We start from the raw sequence: 19,354 nt of genomic DNA on the forward strand, positions 1-19,354 counted from the left end.
CACCCGACACTTTGGATTTCTTCACCTTCTTCTGCTCCTTTCTAAATGCGCAACGTAAATTGTTTATCTTTTTGACAATAGTGTCTCGTGTCGCATTAGGCTCCATGTTTTTCACTTTTAAAATCAGAATTCCATAGCTCGTATCCCTGTTGCTTCTATTGTGATAGTCCTTTGATGTAATCTTCCATAAACATTCCTCTGTTTTGAGAAAATCGATAAATTCAATGAGAAAATCTTTTGACCACGTAACCATGATTCTAGATCGACGCTTGAAGAGATGAGTGGATAACTCACAGCTGTCTGGAGAACTGTGCTTTGGCCTTCAGAAAACACCACACACAGAACGCCACGGTTGAACTGCGCAGTTAAATCTTTTGTCATTCCAAAACAACCACAGTTCAACAGTTCTGACTGCACAGTCGTTGGGATTTCCCATTACACGTACGATCCAACTGTGCAGTTTAAACTGCAGATGGAACTGAGAGTGTATGGGGGCCCTTACGCTGACCACGTGACACCCTCTATCCGCAAAAGTTGACACTAACTTCGCCGACAAGCGACGGTCGCTAGGTCGGTATAGCTCGCTTGCAGAATACAGGCCACGGAGTTTGCTGAGTACGTGTTTTAAAAGACACGTGGGATTTAGGAGCAAGAGGACTTTAGCTGGAGTAACCGAAACCACGCAAGAAAATATCCAAGATTGGCTTCAGCTGAATGAAGGAGACCTGGATTTCAGCTTGTCTTTTTAGTCTTTAAATAATGGCTCTGCAGTGATGTTTTGTTTATTTTCCATCAGCACTACCTATATTAATAAATTTTACGTTTATTTCTTTTATAAGCTTTTTTGTTTTAGTGCTATCTCTATTTGCTTCATTAATCCGGATTAGCGAGGGTTCACTGTCGTGTAATAGGTGCCTACTATAATTAGCGACATATTCAGTGATGACATCATTTGTTGTTTAAATTATCTATTTTCGCAGTATCAGTAACACGCAGTCCCTCCTGTTTTAGATAACTTAACGGCGTTTTTTAGCGGTCTATACCCGGAACTAAAGAACAAGGAATCCATACAACCAACCAACCACTGATCGGGTGGGGGTCTCGGGATGCTGTCACTAGTTAGAGCTGTGTCCAGTTAAACGGTGGGATGAGTTCAAAAGGAAAGGATTCTGAAGAAACATGTCGTACCCTAATAGGGGTACTACCCAGGAATTTGACCGAGGAAAACCACGAAAACCAAACCAACCATTCATATTGCACGGGTCGAGTCGCCTTGTGCGCGTCTTCGCCCATACACACACAGTTTCACCTCCCGTTCGGCCTGCACAGTTAAAGACTGAAAGGCAAAACCGATGTGTGTGGTGCGGCCGGTCGGTCAAGCGTTTGGACTGCTGGAAACCCGTCAGTCCGTCAGTTCTACCTGCAGGACGTAGCACGTGACAGGCATAACGCACGTGTGTGACGATACCGGCAAGGCAGTCACTCAGTTGCTGCTGCTGTCTCGCGTTGTGTCAGCAACAGAGGCTGGAAGGCTGTGACTGAGACAGCAGCAACTGGGCGATTGGCCTGCCGGTATCGTCATACACGTGCGTTCGGCCTGTCACGTGCTACGTCCTGCAGGAAGAACTGACGGACTGACGGGTTGCCAACAGTCCAAACGCTTGGCCGGCCGGCAAGGCAGTCACTCAGTTGCTGCTGCTGTCTCGCGTTGTGTCAGCAACAGAGGCTGGAAGGCTGTGACTGAGATGGCAGCAACTGGGCGATGGCCTGTCACGTGCTACGTCCTGCAGGTAGAACTGACGGACTGACGGGTTGCCAACAGTCCAAACGCTTGACCGACCGGCCGCACCACACACATCGGTTTTGCCTTTCAGTCTTTAACTGTGNATAACGCACGTGTGTGACGATACCGGCAAGGCAGTCACTCAGTTGCTGCTGCTGTCTCGCGTTGTGTCAGCAACAGAGGCTGGAAGGCTGTGACTGAGATGGCAGCAACTGGGCGATGGCCTGTCACGTGCTACGTCCTGCAGGTAGAACTGACGGACTGACGGGTTGCCAACAGTCCAAACGCTTGGCCGGCCGGCAAGGCAGTCACTCAGTTGCTGCTGCTGTCTCGCGTTGTGTCAGCAACAGAGGCTGGAAGGCTGTGACTGAGATGGCAGCAACTGGGCGATGGCCTGTCACGTGCTACGTCCTGCAGGTAGAACTGACGGACTGACGGGTTGCCAACAGTCCAAACGCTTGGCCGGCCGGCCGCACCACACACATCAGTTTTGCCTTTCAGTCTTCAACTGTGGAGGCCGAACGGGAGGCGAAACTGTGTGTATGGGGGCCCTAGTTACACGAAACTAGTCTGTTGGCCGTTGATAAGGGAAAGAGTGGTCAATGGTCAGCATCAGGAGTAATTAGGTTTGCAAATAAAACGAGTGGAGTCACCTTTGTTTGTGCACACGTTTGCTTTCCAAGTAACCCGGGGGGGGGCCGAAGCATGGCCAGAGAAACATTCAAGACCAGCTGCGATGTTCAGATATTATTACCATTGTTTGTACTCTTCGCCAGACATGAGAATGGCCAAATCGAAGAGGAAGAGATTAGAGGGGCGTGTAGAATAAATGCACACCAAATTTTTGTAGGAAATCCACATGTAAAAGGGCTGTCAAGAAGTTGGCGTAGATATGACGAAACTAAACTAGGAACTGCCTAAGAAACGGGATGGCTGTGGTATGGATTTATCTGGCTCAGAATAGGTTCCAGCGGCACTGAACCGTGGAGTTCTATAAAAGTCGGGGAATTTGAGTAACTGAGCAACTGTTAGTTTCCCAAAAAGAATTCTGCTCAGGGTTTAGTTAATAGCGATGCTGGTTTTATGGAGAAACAGCTGAAATTTACACACACTGAACAAAATTTTGAGTCCTTAGACGTTAAAGCAAGCGGTATATATGATTACCACTTGCCATTAAGGAGTTAATGCCTGTCTTAAGGCCTTGAAGCTTTTATGAACACAGTAATGAACTTCTTGAACAGCTGAGTACATATCAATTACTCAGCAAGGAGAACGATTGTATCACTCAGTGATACTGGTCGTGTGCGTTCCTGTTCTAGGGCAACTTCATATTGTCGCATTCCTCCACGTTCTATGTTTAGGGAGATGCAAGCATTCCAACCCCCTTTGCTATCATCTCTCAATATGTGGACTAACTGTCTAGCTCTTGGTACGTTATACTCTCGTCAAACTGCCGTTTGTTACAACTTAACTGGAGCCGGGACAGCTCAGTTACTTGTCTACGGGCTGGGCGGCTGAGGAACTGGGGCTAGATTTCGACCAAGCGCCCTGGCTCTGAGGGCCCATGAAGCTTCCTATGCACTGGATACCTGCTACTTCCTCCCGGGGGTAAAGCGACAGGGACATGAAGGTGACCACCCACTTCCATACAGTGCCGAGGTCAGAAATGGTGGAGTTATTATTTCCACGGCCCACACGTCTTCATGATGTGGTTCTTAATTAAGCAAAAGAACATCACCTTTTTAGTCTACTTTCCCTATTTTGAAAACCTGAAAGTAGGCTTGTGAGATCACCTTGTTGTCCATGTGTATTCCCCCTTATCAACTTCTGAATGCCTGAACTAATATTTATTAAATTTGGTACGTATATCATGGCATCTGAGCCCGTATCAACGGCGTACTTCACGAATCCCTTCCATCAATCTATCTGTATCAGTGTGTCTGTATGTGTATCCCTCCTATTGTTGCTAGGCAACGTACCCGCTGCGACGAATACGCCCATTGTTGGACGCGTCATTTTGTGTGGGCCGTGTCTTACGCCCCTATCGTTGCTAGGTAACAAGTCGGTAAAGATATTCCCGCGGCAACGAAGAACTGTTGGAGGAATCATTTTCTATGCGGTCAATGTCGTATCGAAGGGAAGTAGGCGATTAGTTCTTCCTAGAGCTTCTTGTTTACGTTTACCATCTGGTGTTAATTATTTTGCGACGTGAGGTTGTCCCTCTCTGAGAACCGGGCGCCACCCTACCCTACGCCATGAAGACGTATGGAGGTATAGATCCAAGTATTCTTGACCTGAGAACTTGGTGGTGAGTTGAGTTGTCAGCTTCACGCCCCAGCCGCTTTACCCCCGGTACCCACTGGACAGGAGGCTGGATGGGTCCCGGAACCGGTCTGGACGACGCGAAGTAACATCTTGCCCTTACCGGGACTCGAACTCCCGTCCCCTCCGCCATCCAGCCGGTAGCCAGTCGCTATACCGACCGCGCCATGGCAGTGAAATTCTCAAATGTAGTCTCTTTGTCGCGAGCGTTTTGGCGATACTTTGCATTGAATCTGACTGCCTTCCCAGCGTGGCAGCTCCAGCTACTAGCACGCCGCCTGTTGATTCGCGAAATCTCACCAAGGCTAAGATCTGACGTAGTGTCTCAGGTCGCTGAACTGACTGCCACTTAGCCTTGTGTGGTCGGCCACTTTTTAGCCAACTTATATTAACCAAGAAAAATACATTGACCCTTGGTTCCTTTTAATGTCTTATTTTTGTTAAAGACCTTGAATAAAAACATAACGTTTTTATTAGATCCTGTTTGCACATGTCGTTACAGGAGTTTTTGTTTTTGTTTGGGCTGTTAAAATGCTGCTTAGATTTAAACACATTCACACTGGATGGCCCTTAACATTTCAGATCCTAACGCTTAACATGTCTGTGTTTAGTCACATGCGCTTTCATATGTTGATATAAAGCTGTTCATGCGGTTAACCAGGCACCACATGGTGTATTGATAAGTATAACTCCACTCATTCTTAACCTTGGTACCACGCAGAACTGATCAGCTTCCCGCCTCTGCAGATTTTCCCCGGAGAAAGAGCCTCCGGTAACCACTTGACGGGAGGTTGGATGGGCCACAGCCAGCGTGCACGCTGTGAAGAACAGGAAAATCTCTGCCCTCGTCGGGAAACGAATCCTGTTTCCCAGCTCCATAGCAGCTAAACAGCAGCTAAGTCGTTAGGGTTGAAAATCCAGCAAGGCGTGGCGGACTAGTCTATTTTGAGTGGCGCGCATTCATTCAGCCAGTCAAGTAATTTCCTGCCTTTTATAGAAACACAAATATCCCTTGCCGCGTTCACAAGAACCCACCAATGGTATCCACACTGCGCCAAAGGAACCACCACACAGCCTCGCGCCTTATTTTGTATCTCATGCGTAAGAACGATAATTAGATTCGTTTTGCAGCTTTCAGTATAGATGTCGATGTCAAGTTTCGTTCAGTAATTTCGGAAATGGAATGTCAAACAGGGCCTTCTAACTTTATGCTAAGGGCGTATGAAACGATGTTCTGTAATGATGCTACTTGTTCGCGAGTTCGAAACGAAATGTTCCAAAAATGCGCCGCCTTTTTCGCTTTGCCATGTGTGTCTGTCTATCGGTCCGACTGTCCGCATGTTTCACTCGTGAGCTGCTAAACGACTATTTCACGCAAGTTGGTATTCAGAGGTTTATTACAATTTGCCGACAGTTTCAAGTTTTGTTAAAAATCGGGCAATCAGGTAAACTTCATATGGAGAAGAAAGACATACACGCGTTTTTGCACACATTTCAAGCATAACTTGCCAAAACATTTACAGGAGCAAAAAATATTTTCGTAGGAAAGTTTTCGAGGAAACTGTAATACGCCCAACACACCACTCCCATAAGTACTGCGGCTGTCGAGATAATTACGTATGTTGAAGGGATTTGCAGTTGTAGAGGTAAGAACTGAGGAACCGCCCGAGAAGTGTCACGCTGTGTTTACTTTCCTAACTTGCCAAACTCAACTGCAGCTTTAATCGTGAGAAGTCAACAACCTTTTCTGGTTGCCTTGGTAACCTCTCACAGCTTATCAGAACACAAGAGCCACTCATACACTATCAGCAGCAAGCCAACAGTATTTCCTGGTTGCCCTGGTAACCTCTCAGCTTATCAGAACACAAGAGCCACTCATACACTATCAGCAGCAAGCCAACAGTATTTCCTGGTTGCCCTGGTAACCTCTCAGCTTATCAGAACACAAGAGCCACTCATACACTATCAGCAGCAAGCCAACAGTATTTCCTGGTTGCCCTGGTAACCTCTCAGCTTATCAGAACACAAGAGCCACTCATACACTATCAGCAGCAAGCCAACAGTATTTCCTGGTTGCCCTGGTAACCTCTCAGCTTATCAGAACACAAGAGCCACTCATACACTATCAGCAGCAAGCCAACAGTATTTCCTGGTTGCCCTGGTAACCTCTCAGCTTATCAGAACACAAGAGCCACTCATACACTATCAGCAGCAAGCCAACAGTATTTCCTGGTTGCCCTGGTAACCTCTCAGCTTATCAGAACACAAGAGCCACTCATATACACTATAAGCACCAAGCCAGCAATATGTCCTGGTCGCCCTGGTAACCTCTCACAGATCACTACAGCCACTCATTACACTATCAGCAGCAAGTCAACAGTATTTCCTAGTCGCCCTGGTAACCTGGCACAGGTTACAAAATCACGAGGGCAGTTCTCCAATACAAAATGTCACGTGATATGCTCAAAACGAGGATCAAAGCTCTTGTTATGCAGCCATAGTTCAGCTAATGGACTTGCAAGTATTGCTGTTACTTTCTAACACGATTCGTGTGTTATCAATAGTAATTATACGAGTAAATCTAGTTGTGGGATGATTCATGTATTGCACTGAAACGGAACCTTGGCATGACGCTCAACACACGAACAAGTGGGAAGGAAAAAAGCAATTAAAGCCTAATGATTATGTTTGTGAGCTCGCCTAGTCACTGGCAGTTCCTGATTAGTGACGTGTCAGCGAGCGAACAGTGTATTGATTAATTATATTAAGCTCAGCAGTGCGCAAAATATCTCGTAAAGAATTCGATTTTCAACGGTTCTATAAGAATGCAGTTGTACCTGCGACTGACAGCATGCGTTGCTGAAAATCTGTCGTACATGGGAGTTCATAACATGGGACGTACAGGGAACTCGAGGCTCCGACCCGTTTCTCTATATTTATCCTGTGACCATTAAGGTATAGTATTAAAGATATTAAAAAATAGGCAAGTTAATAAGTACGCTATTTTGACTCGTTAAAATTCGAACACTGCAACACGACTTCGGTCAAAAATTCGAATTTCTATTCGTAAGTCTGAAGGCCGCGCCATAGCTCAAACGGTTAGTCGCTGGCTTCCCACCGCGGCAGCCCGGGTTCGATCCCGGGGTCTGGTCAAGTGGGATCTGTGATGGACAAAGTGGCGCCGGGGCAGGTTTTCTCGGAGTATTTCGGTTTCCCCTTCCAATCTTCATTCCACCAACTGCTCCACAATCACCCTCATCTATCATCTGGGGCTGGTACAATAGGCCAGAAGTGGCCGCAGTACAAGGGACTTAGTCCCACCCCCACTAGCATTAAAAAAATTAAGTCCGAAACACCGGAGTGTATGGTTAATGGGATGTCCAGAGAGTTGTTAAGTCAGCGAAGTAGTGCTATGGGGCTGATACAACTACAACATTACTTCCCTCTACAGTGGAGACAGAAGTTGTGGATGCAAAAATATAAATCCTTTAAAGCTTCGTAGGACATAACGCCCTGTAGCCCTCTGAAACTCGACTGACGTTTCAGAGGGACATATCTCCCCTACCTTTGTGACCAGAAGAGTATTTCAAGCAAGAAATCGGCGTGAGGCAGGCTCATACTGATTTTTTGCTGGGCTCACTGTTCGACCCTCAAGATGGAAGTGATGTGCTTCCGAAAGGTCGACTGACTTTCATCGGGCTACACGGAGTTATGTCCCAATCACCGCTTTGAAAATCTCAAATACGAGTATAACAGAATTTGAATTATTTACGAAAAGGAACAGAAGATAGCAACACTAACAGGCAGTGGAAGTTATGCTTCAGTCAGTATTGAAGTGTTGCACTTTGTTAATATATGCCACGTTCTGAAACCACACCAAGTGCAGATACAGAATGTCACAATACTAGGTCAGCATTGCCATGGTGCCCTCCAAATGCTCCTAACGTCTGGTTCATTAGGGTTCAGCGCTGCAAGACGTGGCTGTAGAATTTCACGATATAATTTTCTAAGGTCAACGCACGGTACAATGATTCATCTGTTATCGTCATGACATAAAAATATTTCGCGTGAACTTTTTTTTACATTTCTTTAAGATAGCCCTACTTTAAAAAAAGCTGCTAAGTTTCAAAACGCGTATCCCTACAGGATACAGTTTCTGGCCGTAGCGTCGTTCTTCTGTTCCCTCGTTATATGTCCGTAAGGCCGCCGTGTTAGAACTGTGATGACAGTTAAGTGTCAATACTGAGACTTCTGAACTGATAGCGACTTTCACGAAATTCGCCGTGTCGCTCCCGTTGAATGGTCAGAAACACCTGCCCCTCTCCCTGCAGTTTCTGAGAAAAAATGAAACTTAAAATGGGGAAATACGCCGAATATTAAAAGTCCCTGCGCATAAACATTACGCATCACGCCATGAAGATGCGTGTGGGAGTGGAGGTATAGCTCCACCACTCGGCACTGTATGGAGATTGGTCAGCTACAAGCCCTGGTGCACATTGGATAGGAGGCTGGGTGGGCCCTAGAACCGGTCTGGACGGTATGGAGTAGAGAAAACATCTTGCCCCTGCCGGGAATTGTGCCCAGGCTGTCCAGTCCGTACCCCGGTCGCTACAGTGACAGAGTTATCCTGCTGCCCTATCTATCACGAACACGTGGGTTCCTCTCAGAACTGCCTGCGATGAGCAGATACCAGCACTAAGGTCACCGCTGCGTTTCATTAGGCTCAGCAGTAGTTTTTCGCACGCTCCGGGTTTGTCCATGGCTTATCACGCCCGTTAACTTATCCTTGGCGACATTGCTTCACTTCCTTTCGCGTTCCAAACTCCCGACCCTCCCCGGCTTTTGTGCCAGTGCACAACACAACATTAAATCAACGAAACACGTCCTTCAGAATCTGCCAGTTCATCAGCTGGTCACATGTATTCATTATCGCGAATATTGTTCTCTTCAGTCAAGATGGAGGCATTTTTTTACTCCGAAGACTTTCTAAATCTTTATCATATTACAGGGCGTCCACATGCTAGAACAGTATTCTTCATAGTCACCGCCAGCTGTCAAGAGACTCAGATCTCGCATGCATTACCGTATTCACAAGGATCCGTCACTGGACCTTACCCTCAGTCACTCGAATCTAAACCACAGTTTATTCCATTAGGAGCCCGGATAGCGTAGTCTGTATAGCGACTGGCTATGGGCTGGACGACCGGGGGGTCGGAGTTCGAGTCCTGGTAGGGTCAAGAATTTCCTTCTCGTCGTCCAGACTGGCTCTGTGGCCCACCCAACCTCCTATACAATGGGCACCGGGAGTTATTTCCCGGGGGTAAAGCAGCCCAGGCGTGAAGCTGGCCTCTCACCAACTAGTGCGAAGGCAAGAAAATATGGATCTATACATCCACTACCCCATACGTCTTAATGACGTAGTGCTTAATTAGTTATACACAGGGACAACTTTACCCTATTCCATTAACATTCATTTTAATATCCCTCACTTATGCCTACGATCCCCAAGTGATCTCTTCCCTTTCGAGTTTTCCCATCAATCTCTCCATGCATGCCACGTGCCCACTCCATCATCCCATACTTCATCACTCTAATCATATGGTACGAAGAATACGAATTATCACGTTCTTCTCTGTGTAACTGTCTTCATCTTGCTAAGTACTCCCCCTCAGCTCCGATTTGGATAAGGGCAGTGTCCTGAAAGGTACTCACCCCGGGTCGAGAGGGCAATGAACGTCTGGGCGTGCCTGTGGATCATGTGTGCGTCCCACGTGTTTCGGTCGATTGGCAGTCTCACCAAAATGTGCTGGAGGAAGTCCTGAGGTGTGACGGCGGCGATGTCCCACTTCAGCTTGGACAGAACCAAGAGTTCCCAACTCTGAAACATAGTAAGATTCTGTGCTACAGTGCCCTTGTCTGAAACAACAGAATTCGATGCTGCAGTTCCAAACTCTGAAACATGACAACATTCAGTGCTAGTTCCCAGTTCCGAAACAACAGAATTCGATGCTCCAGTTCCCAACTCTGAAACATGACAACATTCAGTGCTAGTTCCCACTTCCGAAACAACAGATTTCGTTGTACAGTTCCCTTATCTGAAACAACAAAATTCAATGCTAGTCCCCTGGTTCCCATATCTGAAACAGAAAAAAATTCAATGCTACAGTTCCCATATGTGAAACAGAACAAAATTCAGTGCTACAGTTCCCATCTCTGAAATAACAAAATTCAAACCTACAGTTCCCATCTCTGAAATAACAAAATTCAAACCTACAGTTCCCATCTCTGAAATAACAAAATTCAAACCTACAGTTCCCATCTCTGAAATAACAAAATTCAAACCTACAGTTCCCATCTCTGAAATAACAAAATTCAAACCTACAGTTCCCATCTCTGAAATAACAAAATTCAAACCTACAGTTCCCATCTCTGAAATAACAAAATTCAAACCTACAGTTCCCATCTCTGAAATAACAAAATTCAAACCTACAGTTCCCATCTCTGAAATAACAAAATTCAAACCTACAGTTCCCATCTCTGAAATAACAAAATTCAAACCTACAGTTCCCATCTCTGAAATAACAAAATTCAAACCTACAGTTCCCATCTCTGAAATAACAAAATTCAAACCTACAGTTCCCATCTCTGAAATAACAAAATTCAAACCTACAGTTCCCATCTCTGAAATAACAAAATTCAAACCTACAGTTCCCATCTCTGAAATAACAAAATTCAAACCTACAGTTCCCATCTCTGAAATAACAAAATTCAAACCTACAGTTCCCATCTCTGAAATAACAAAATTCAAACCTACAGTTCCCATCTCTGAAATAACAAAATTCAAACCTACAGTTCCCATCTCTGAAATAACAAAATTCAAACCTACAGTTCCCATCTCTGAAATAACAAAATTCAAACCTACAGTTCCCATCTCTGAAATAACAAAATTCAAACCTACAGTTCCCATCTCTGAAATAACAAAATTCAAACCTACAGTTCCCATCTCTGAAATAACAAAATTCAAACCTACAGTTCCCATCTCTGAAACAGCACAAAATTCAATGCTACAGTTCCCATATCTGAAACAGAACAAAATTCAATGCTACAGTTCCCACCTCTGAAACAGAACAAAATTCAATGCTACAGTTCCCGTATCTGAAACAGAACAAAATTCAATGCTACAGTTCCCATCTCTGAAATAACAAAATTCAAACCTACAGTTTCCATATCTGAAACAGAACAAAATTCAATGCTACAGTTCCCATATCTGAAACAGAACAAAATTCAGTGCTACAGTTCCCATCTCTGAAATAACAAAATTCAAACCTACAGTTCCCGCATCTGAAGGAGAACCAAGCTGTAACAGTTTGCGTACTGAATTCTTGTCCCGCAGTAGCACAAAATCAACATATGAAATCTTTATTCTCTATTGGTTTGCTTATGTAGCCTTGGTGTTCATTTATTAAAGCAACAAATCTGGCATGACAAGCCATCACACCGCGCAATCGGAATATATTTCTCGTTACAATTCATTATTTATCACACTGAAAAATGACTGAAATAAAATAGTCCTTCTGCTATGTCATGAGAAAGATTTCTATACGTTTTTTTGTAGACGCATGATGTAATTCGTTTTTTCCCATTATGTAGGTTATACTGAACTCCATGAGCTGATTTATGTCACAGCTACTCAATAGTTTCCCAACATTTTATGGAACCTGAAGGTTCATTATCGTGTCAACAAGAGCCCGCCATTAGTCCCAATTGTCAGCCACATAAATCCAGTCCATACCAACCCATCGCAAATGAAGTCTTTAGTTTATGTGGTGTACTCACAGTAGCCTCTAGAGCGTCATCACTGTTCACAAGACTTAAAGTGTTGTAATTAATTGTAGTTCCACCTGGTTAACATCCAATATATCGACTCACGGATCCAAACCCGCGTCTAAGTCACTAATACACGTGACAGTATAACATTTAATTAATAATGGAGTGATATATAAGCGAAAATTACATTAGCTCTGTCACCTGAAGTGTTGACCTCAAGGTTTCCCTACAGCCATGTGCCGAGTCAGCAGATGAAGACCAAGAATGTGACAATGTGCTGCCTGGTAGGGTCGAACACACGCCTCACAGGGCAGTGATGATCACGGAACAATGGTGGAATGATAAATGAGGGGAAACCCTAAGAAACCCGGAGAAAAAATGCCTCTTGCTCCACCACATATTTCAATCATCCGGTATGGAAACCACGGTAAAAAGACCTGAGCTTGGCACGGCCCAGTAGACCTCCAATGAGGAATTTGCTGTTAGTGAAGTGGAGGCGAAACATGCGGGCCTACTAACACCCACTAAAAATGTATGCAGCCCGTCCACGAAACCGCAAAGCAATATGTACAAAGTGACAGCTTAGTGGGAACCAACAGCCACTGTGACACTGTGAGTCTGTCGAAATTCATCACACTGAAGGCAGAATGTGAAATGAGTCACGTGTTACTTACGTATTCATGGAATAAAGAGTAGCCTCTTAACTTACTGCGTATATTATAAAAATAGTTCTATATAAACGCAAACGCTACAATAAACTTTATTATTTGAGAATGCCCATAATTCTGAAGTCTGCTCAAAAACGTTTAGGAAAATTGAAGTTTCTATCGTCAGGTGTAATAAGCTCCTACAGGGGTAAAGATAAAGCTATCCCTGTTAACAGGCCGTGAAGGCCCATAGAGTTATGAGACGTTGAGGGTCGCACATTATCTAGACAATCGGCTCACAGATGGCGGTGAGGTTGTAAGCCAGCCCTGTTCAACGCGGCGCCCATGGTATATTTTTCTGGCGCCCTCCGTAACCACATATAATTGAGCCGATTTTCAATATTAATTCAAATTGTAAGACAAAGANCACAGCACTGTTGTAAGCCTTACGTGCCGGCCACCCTTTACCCCCCCGCCCAAGATTCCTGGTACTCATTTCTGTTGGCGGCTGAGTGTACCCCAGGGCCACAATGTGGTTGGAAGGACTGCGTCAATTAGAGATATCAAATGACCACGTCGGGAATCGAACCCGTGACCTTCCGGCTTGTGGCATAATGTCTCAACCATTCACCGTACAGCGTGCCCCCAGATACCGACAGCGCTGTAAAATAAATCACATTCAGATTTTGCGTGATATCGAAACCCTGAAAGGGAATCTGTGGGTTATCTCAGTGGCAGATGAACAGACCGACATTGTACTCCGTGGAAGAGAAAAATGCGTGATGCTTGTACTCTTCAGCGGATATAAGTAGGAAGGGTAACATAGGAGACTTGCATCTCGTGTTAGAGACGAGTGATGTGTACAGGATGCTCCGACAGAAAACCTGAGGTCGCTTCCGAGACCTAGATGTAGATGGGAGTAAATTATCTAACTGCATCTTCGACAATTATGGTGGGAAGTTGTGGATTAGATTCAAATGAGATAGGTAAGGTTTTGTGAACACGATAATGACCGCCTCTGTGGTCTAGTGGTCAAAGTTCCTGGCTACAGACCACAGGTACGGTTGCGATTCCCGGCGCTACCAGATTTTCTGAGTAGTGGGTCTGGAACGGGGTACACTAAGCCTCGTAAGGATAACTGAGGAGCTATTTCAAGGAAATAGCAGCTCACGTTAATAAAACCTAAATTAACGGCCGTGGGGATTCGTTGCACTGACCACGCTACACCCTCTATCCGCCAAAGTTGGCAGTAACTTCGCCTACAAGCGGCGGTAGCTCCGTCGGTATAGTTCGCTTGCGGACTAAAACCACGGAGTGTTTTCTTTGTTTGATAATGAACTTTTGGGTTCCATAAGATGGTAAGAATTCAACCATCTCAATAATCCCAGGAGTAAAGCAGTGCGGAACGTGAATGTAACTATTCACCTCCAACTAGTGCCAGGAATAAAAACGGTACAGACATACCTCCTCCACACAACCATACGTCATTAACACAGGATTAATTTACACTTCTACGTCATTCAATGAAATGTCTCGTGCATACCTTCAAACGCGCTTTCGTTTCATGCAACACGGCTTCACAACCCGTCACTCAACTCCATTTACTGTCGCTACGACAAATGCGGTGCATAATTATGTATCGTGTATAGGGGCCACTTAGCCGTCTGCACAACGGCGGCCATATTTCAATCGGTTTGGAAAAAAATGGCGGTTCTAAGAAGTCATTTATCGCTTTTAAGTTCCTAAACGCTAGAATATTATATCGCTGACGTAGTCTCTGAGGTTTTTTTTTATAGATTCAGCAACTCCTCATTAGCTCAGACTAAACAGTGTAGAATGGTTGAATAACTAAGTACTAGTGAATTGAAACTGGATATTAGAACAAGTGGTCGTCACCTGTTGCGATAGTAACCCGATATTTGCCTGGAATTTCTACCGGACTACACGGCTTTACATCCCGAAATATAGTACTTTTCCATACTGTCTGTTTTCCTGTCTCAGATTAAACCACGATCGCTTCCCAACCCCTTCCAATTCACTAATCGTCCTGTTTGCGACGGCGCAGAGCTACTTGGGGCGCTGTCAATTAAATCACACAACAAGCCTTTCTTTCATATGAAACGTGTCCCTCACTTAACTAAGTACCACGCCATGAAGACGTATGACGGTGTGAATGCATAGACCCGCGCATTATTGACCTAGGAACTAGTTGGAGGTAAGTGGTTAGCTTCATGTTCCGGTCAGTTTACCCCCGAGGAAATCTCCCCCGGTACCCACTGGATAGGAGACTGGTTGGGACCCAGAGCCGGTCTCGATGCTATGGAGAAAAATCTTTCCCCTGCCCGGATATCGACCCTCGGCCGTCCAGCCCGTAGTTATACCGAATATGGCGACGGACCGCATAGAAAACGACGCGTCGAACAATTGTTTAGTCTATTCGTTGCCGCAGTAACGTTATCTAGCCGTTGCCTAGCAGCAATAGCGAGATATACATACACTGTTGGGAGGGATTTATGAACTACGCCGTTGAGATGGACTCAGGTGCCATGATATTTTCATGAAGATTGGTTCAGGAATCCAAAATTTAATATTGGGGGATAAACAAACAGCATGGTGATCACATAACCCTGCTTATATTTAAAAAAAAAACACTGAAAATAGGCTAAACAGTCCGCACTGCTTGCACCATGGGAGAAGGCATAATGAGATACGTTCCACAAGTGCAAGGAACTTGTCTGCGTGGACTTGGTGAGTTCCTTGCCACTGAGATGTGTCGCTCTGTAAACCAGCTGATAGAATGGACAATCTTGGTGACGTCATCACTCATACAGAAACAATTACTGGGAGGTGAACGTCCTCCCAGCGTCAGCCCATTCATCTCCTCAATGAAACATGCAAATGACGCAGCGCCAAGCCTATCATCGGCCTACAGGCATGATGAAGTCCTGAATGAGCGTCAGATGGGGAAAACAAAAGCAAGCCGATTAAACCCCCTTCATCAAAATACAGACAGACCGCTCATTCACTTCCTCTCTCCGGCAGTATCTAGACTGTTTATAGTCGAATGTAGGATGACTTATTGAAAGAAGAGGTCGTGGCCTATCCTGCGTCGCCCTCTTCCCTATCGTCACAACCCGTTTTTTCCCCCATATCCAGTTCAGTAAAACCTATCGTGCTGTCCACGTCTCAAGCGCTAGGAATGCATCGAAGGATGTATGATCTAAGAGTAGGAATGTAATGATTTTCAACTTAAAATTCTATACAGCATCAAACTGTAAGGAGAATCACACTATGTTACCGACCTGTCCTTTCTCAGAAGAATGCGCAGTAAATTTCGTCCAACGCACTCAGATAAGGGTTTTAGTGGTTCGGGGTGGGAGTACTAACAAGGCGCACCCCCTCAACGCAACCACTGGCCCGCTACTTCTCGCCATAGTACTCAGGCCCAACGCAGAAGCCAGGTGTAAAAACAGGGTCTGTAAGGAGCCGAGATGTGAACCCAAAACATCCAGACTCACTATAACCAGGTTACGAATGTGAAGCAGTCTGGATAGGTATAAACATTGGGATTTTGTGAGCATGGTACTGAACCTACAGGCTGCACACTCCCTGGTCGTACGGAAAATGACTCTTCATCGTTGACCTACACCATGGAGGAATATCTCCAAACAATTATCGGTGAAGTTAGGAGGCTCATAGTTCATCGGTCAGAGATCATGCAAACACTTGCTTAGGCTGCTGCATGTGCCCCCCCCTGCCAGAACCGCACAGCTTTGTGTAGGAGGGTTCCTATTGTGCGCCCAGGTCATGTCACATGTGCATGTCGGAGCAAGAGTGGCTTTAGTACATGTGACAGTTGTCTACAAAATTAACTCTTTATTAAGCACGACTGTTGGAGAACCCTGTAAAATTGTCCCTACAGGTTAAAATGAGGGTAAAGTTATACCTGTAACTGGCCATGGAGGCTCACAGGGTTGTGAGACGTCGAGGCTCCCACATTTTCTAGACAATAGGCTCATACATGGCGCTGAGGTTGTCAGCCTTACGCGCCAGCCGTCCTTTACCCCCAAAAATATTCCTTGTACTCATTTCTGTTAGAGGCTCAGTCGACCCCAGGCCAAAGTGGGGCTGGAAGGATTTGGTAAATTGAAAAAGAAACGATGACGTCATCGGGAATCGAATCCGCGACCTTCCGGCTTTTAGCATAGTGTCTCAACCAACTATGCTACCGCGTGCCATTGAAAAGTTATCTAAATTATCTAAGCACTGTCATGAAGACTGGTGGGAGGTATAGCTGCACCATTCTTTACCTCGGCAGTAGATGGAGGTGAGTGGTCAGCTTCACGCCCCGGCCGCTTTACCCCCGGGAAGAGTAAGGAGGATAACGTCTCTTGTCCCTGTCGGGAATTGAACACCGGCCGTGAAGCCCGTTGCCTGCAGCTATACCGACTGAGCTATCCCGTGCCGAAGGTAATATCCGACACTACTTGTACTGTACATAAATACACAAACAGACCTTCGTTATCGGGGAGGCTCAGAACGCGCAAATCCGTGGAAATATTGCGATCAATGTTTTCAGGGTCACAGTGCTCTCATACATGCTCACTCAGTTGTGTGCGTACTTCCATTCCTCTATACATGACGAAATATAGAGGACAGGAAGTCGAAGATGGCTTATTTTCTTCTAACCGCAAAGCCACTCGCGAATTTAACTGCATTACAATTGTACGCCGGAACCGGGATAGCTCAGTATACGGGCTGGACGACCGAGGGCTCGGAGTCCCGCTAGGGTCAAGAATTTTCTCTTCACGTCGTCCATACCGGCTGTGGGGCTCACCCAGTCTGCAATTCAATTGGTACCGGGATTCCTTACCCAGGGATTAAAATGTCCGGAGAGTGGAGGTGACCACTCCCACATAAGGCCGAGGTAAACAGTGCATGGAGCTCTAACTCCACCCACATTACTGACCACTGGGACATTACTTTCTGCCGCTCTCAAATTTGGAACGCGTTGCCTCTGCTGCATCATGAGGGCCCGAATGTGTGCTGTACGGTTTCCAGCCTCCCTACTTGCTGCTGTTAGCCGACAGTAAGGAATGTGTACTTTCCACCTGAATGCTAGAGGTAACATTTTAACAACCTCTTGACGTAGATTCTGGTGGTTGTAAACTTAACTGTGGTAGATAAACGTCGCTAACAAACAATCCACAATAAAAATGTTGGGTAAAACACTTGCGTGCTTCATAAGATAGAAAAATAGCTGCACTGATTTAGATATTCTACTGGGCGTGTCTGTTCTGACTCGTTAACCCTTTGAAACTAAAGAGTTCACCTAAATCTTTAAGAATTAAGTTCCTACCTCATAGAAAAACGCAGTTTCTGCATTACAAACAGCCGGTTAAGCCGCCCTATAGGGCGTGTTTGTTTTGGTCAAAATGTATACCGCGTGTTCAGGGGGTTCTTCAGTTCAGGTTAACATTCTGAAGCCCCAAGTTCATATAAATATTTAAGAATTCAGTCCGTACCTCACAGGAAGCACATTGCGTCTCCTCTACAAAGCCCAACCGGTTAATGGTGTTTAGGGAGTCTCTATTTATTGTGAGAACCATAGGGAACACACAGATACACTCTGTGGGCAGAATGTAGTTCTTAAACGTACGTAGTACACATAGCACCACTCCATGCATTAAACATTAGTAAGAACCAGAGAAATTAATTTCTTCCAAAAGGCAAGAGTCGCTGAGAAGCTGACGGTCGTTCCGCTGCTCAAGAAATTGCACCTTGACAAGCTGACCGATATCACTTCTCCAAGACTCTTTTGTGTGTCAGGCGTTATTTGCACGTCATGTATCCGTGTGGTTGTTCGTCCACACATGCGCCTGTCATTCATCAATTTGGACTGAAAATGATTCTGATTAAATTTGCTATCAACATTATTCAATTTGGGGCCACGCTGAAACTCGTTCTTTATACTCTACTGCTGTAATACGAAAAATGGCGTAAGCACTAACTTGAGGTGTAAGGTCGAGCCATAGCTAGAGCGGTTCTCACCGCGACGGCCCAGGTTCGATCCTGGGTCTGGTCAAGTGGGATTTGTGGTGGAAAAAGTGGCACTGGGACGGGTTCTCTGAATTCTTCCGTTTCCCCTGCCAATCTTCATTCCACCAAATTCTCCATCATCATAATCACCTGGGGAAGGCTACAATAGGTCAATCAGTGCCGCCGCGCTGAGTGGACCCAGTTGGACTCCACCCCCCACTAAGCGAATTAACATGAGGTGTGCGCACTGACACTTTTCATATCAGAGCATTGCAGTGATTTTCTGATGGCCCTCGCCAGCAGTTTCGGGCCCCGTCGGGATCCAGTGCTATATTTTTTATTTTAAATGGGGCCTCCGAATCGATGAGGAAGAGTTGGTCTCTGACTACTCTCAGCATATTACCGTATTTACGCATGTATAGGCCGCACATTTTTTGCCAAAAATTCAAGAGGAAAACTGGGGTGCGGCTTATATTCGAAATCACACTTCATTTAAAAAAATATATATTCATAATTAGTAATACAGGGTGTTCTACTCCTGAAATAATATTCCAAGAAAATTATTTTTTCTATAATTTGTCTGAAAATTGTGCTGCGGCCTATACACGCACGCGGCCTATACATGCGTAAATACGGTAATTTGCTGCTGGCCTGAACCAGCTTTCCGTTCCGGTCACCGCCGTCACTGAATTCCAAAGTAAAAGTCAATGTTACGCCCGACGATCAGTCGACCAGT

At 45.4% G+C, this 19,354-nt stretch overlaps 2 protein-coding genes across 2 annotated transcripts in view; one reads left to right on the forward strand and one right to left on the reverse strand.

Moving 5' to 3' along the window:
• LOC111861372 (splicing factor YJU2) overlaps positions 1–19,354 on the forward strand; it is a 211,595-nt gene that overhangs the window by 21,029 nt on the left and 171,212 nt on the right. The gene's annotated exons all lie outside the window — the stretch shown is intronic.
• The window catches only part of LOC111861374 (G1/S-specific cyclin-D2), a 57,038-nt gene that overhangs the window by 13,384 nt on the left and 24,300 nt on the right, over positions 1–19,354 (reverse strand). The window contains exon 3 of the mRNA XM_023845882.2: positions 9,818–9,983. Coding sequence (XP_023701650.1) covers positions 9,818–9,983 — 166 coding nt within the window. The remainder of the gene's footprint in view (positions 1–9,817; positions 9,984–19,354) is intronic.

Source organism: Cryptotermes secundus, unplaced genomic scaffold (genome assembly GCF_002891405.2).
Source record: "Cryptotermes secundus unplaced genomic scaffold, Csec_1.0 scaffold289, whole genome shotgun sequence".
Taxonomy (NCBI): Eukaryota; Metazoa; Arthropoda; class Insecta; order Blattodea; family Kalotermitidae; genus Cryptotermes; species Cryptotermes secundus.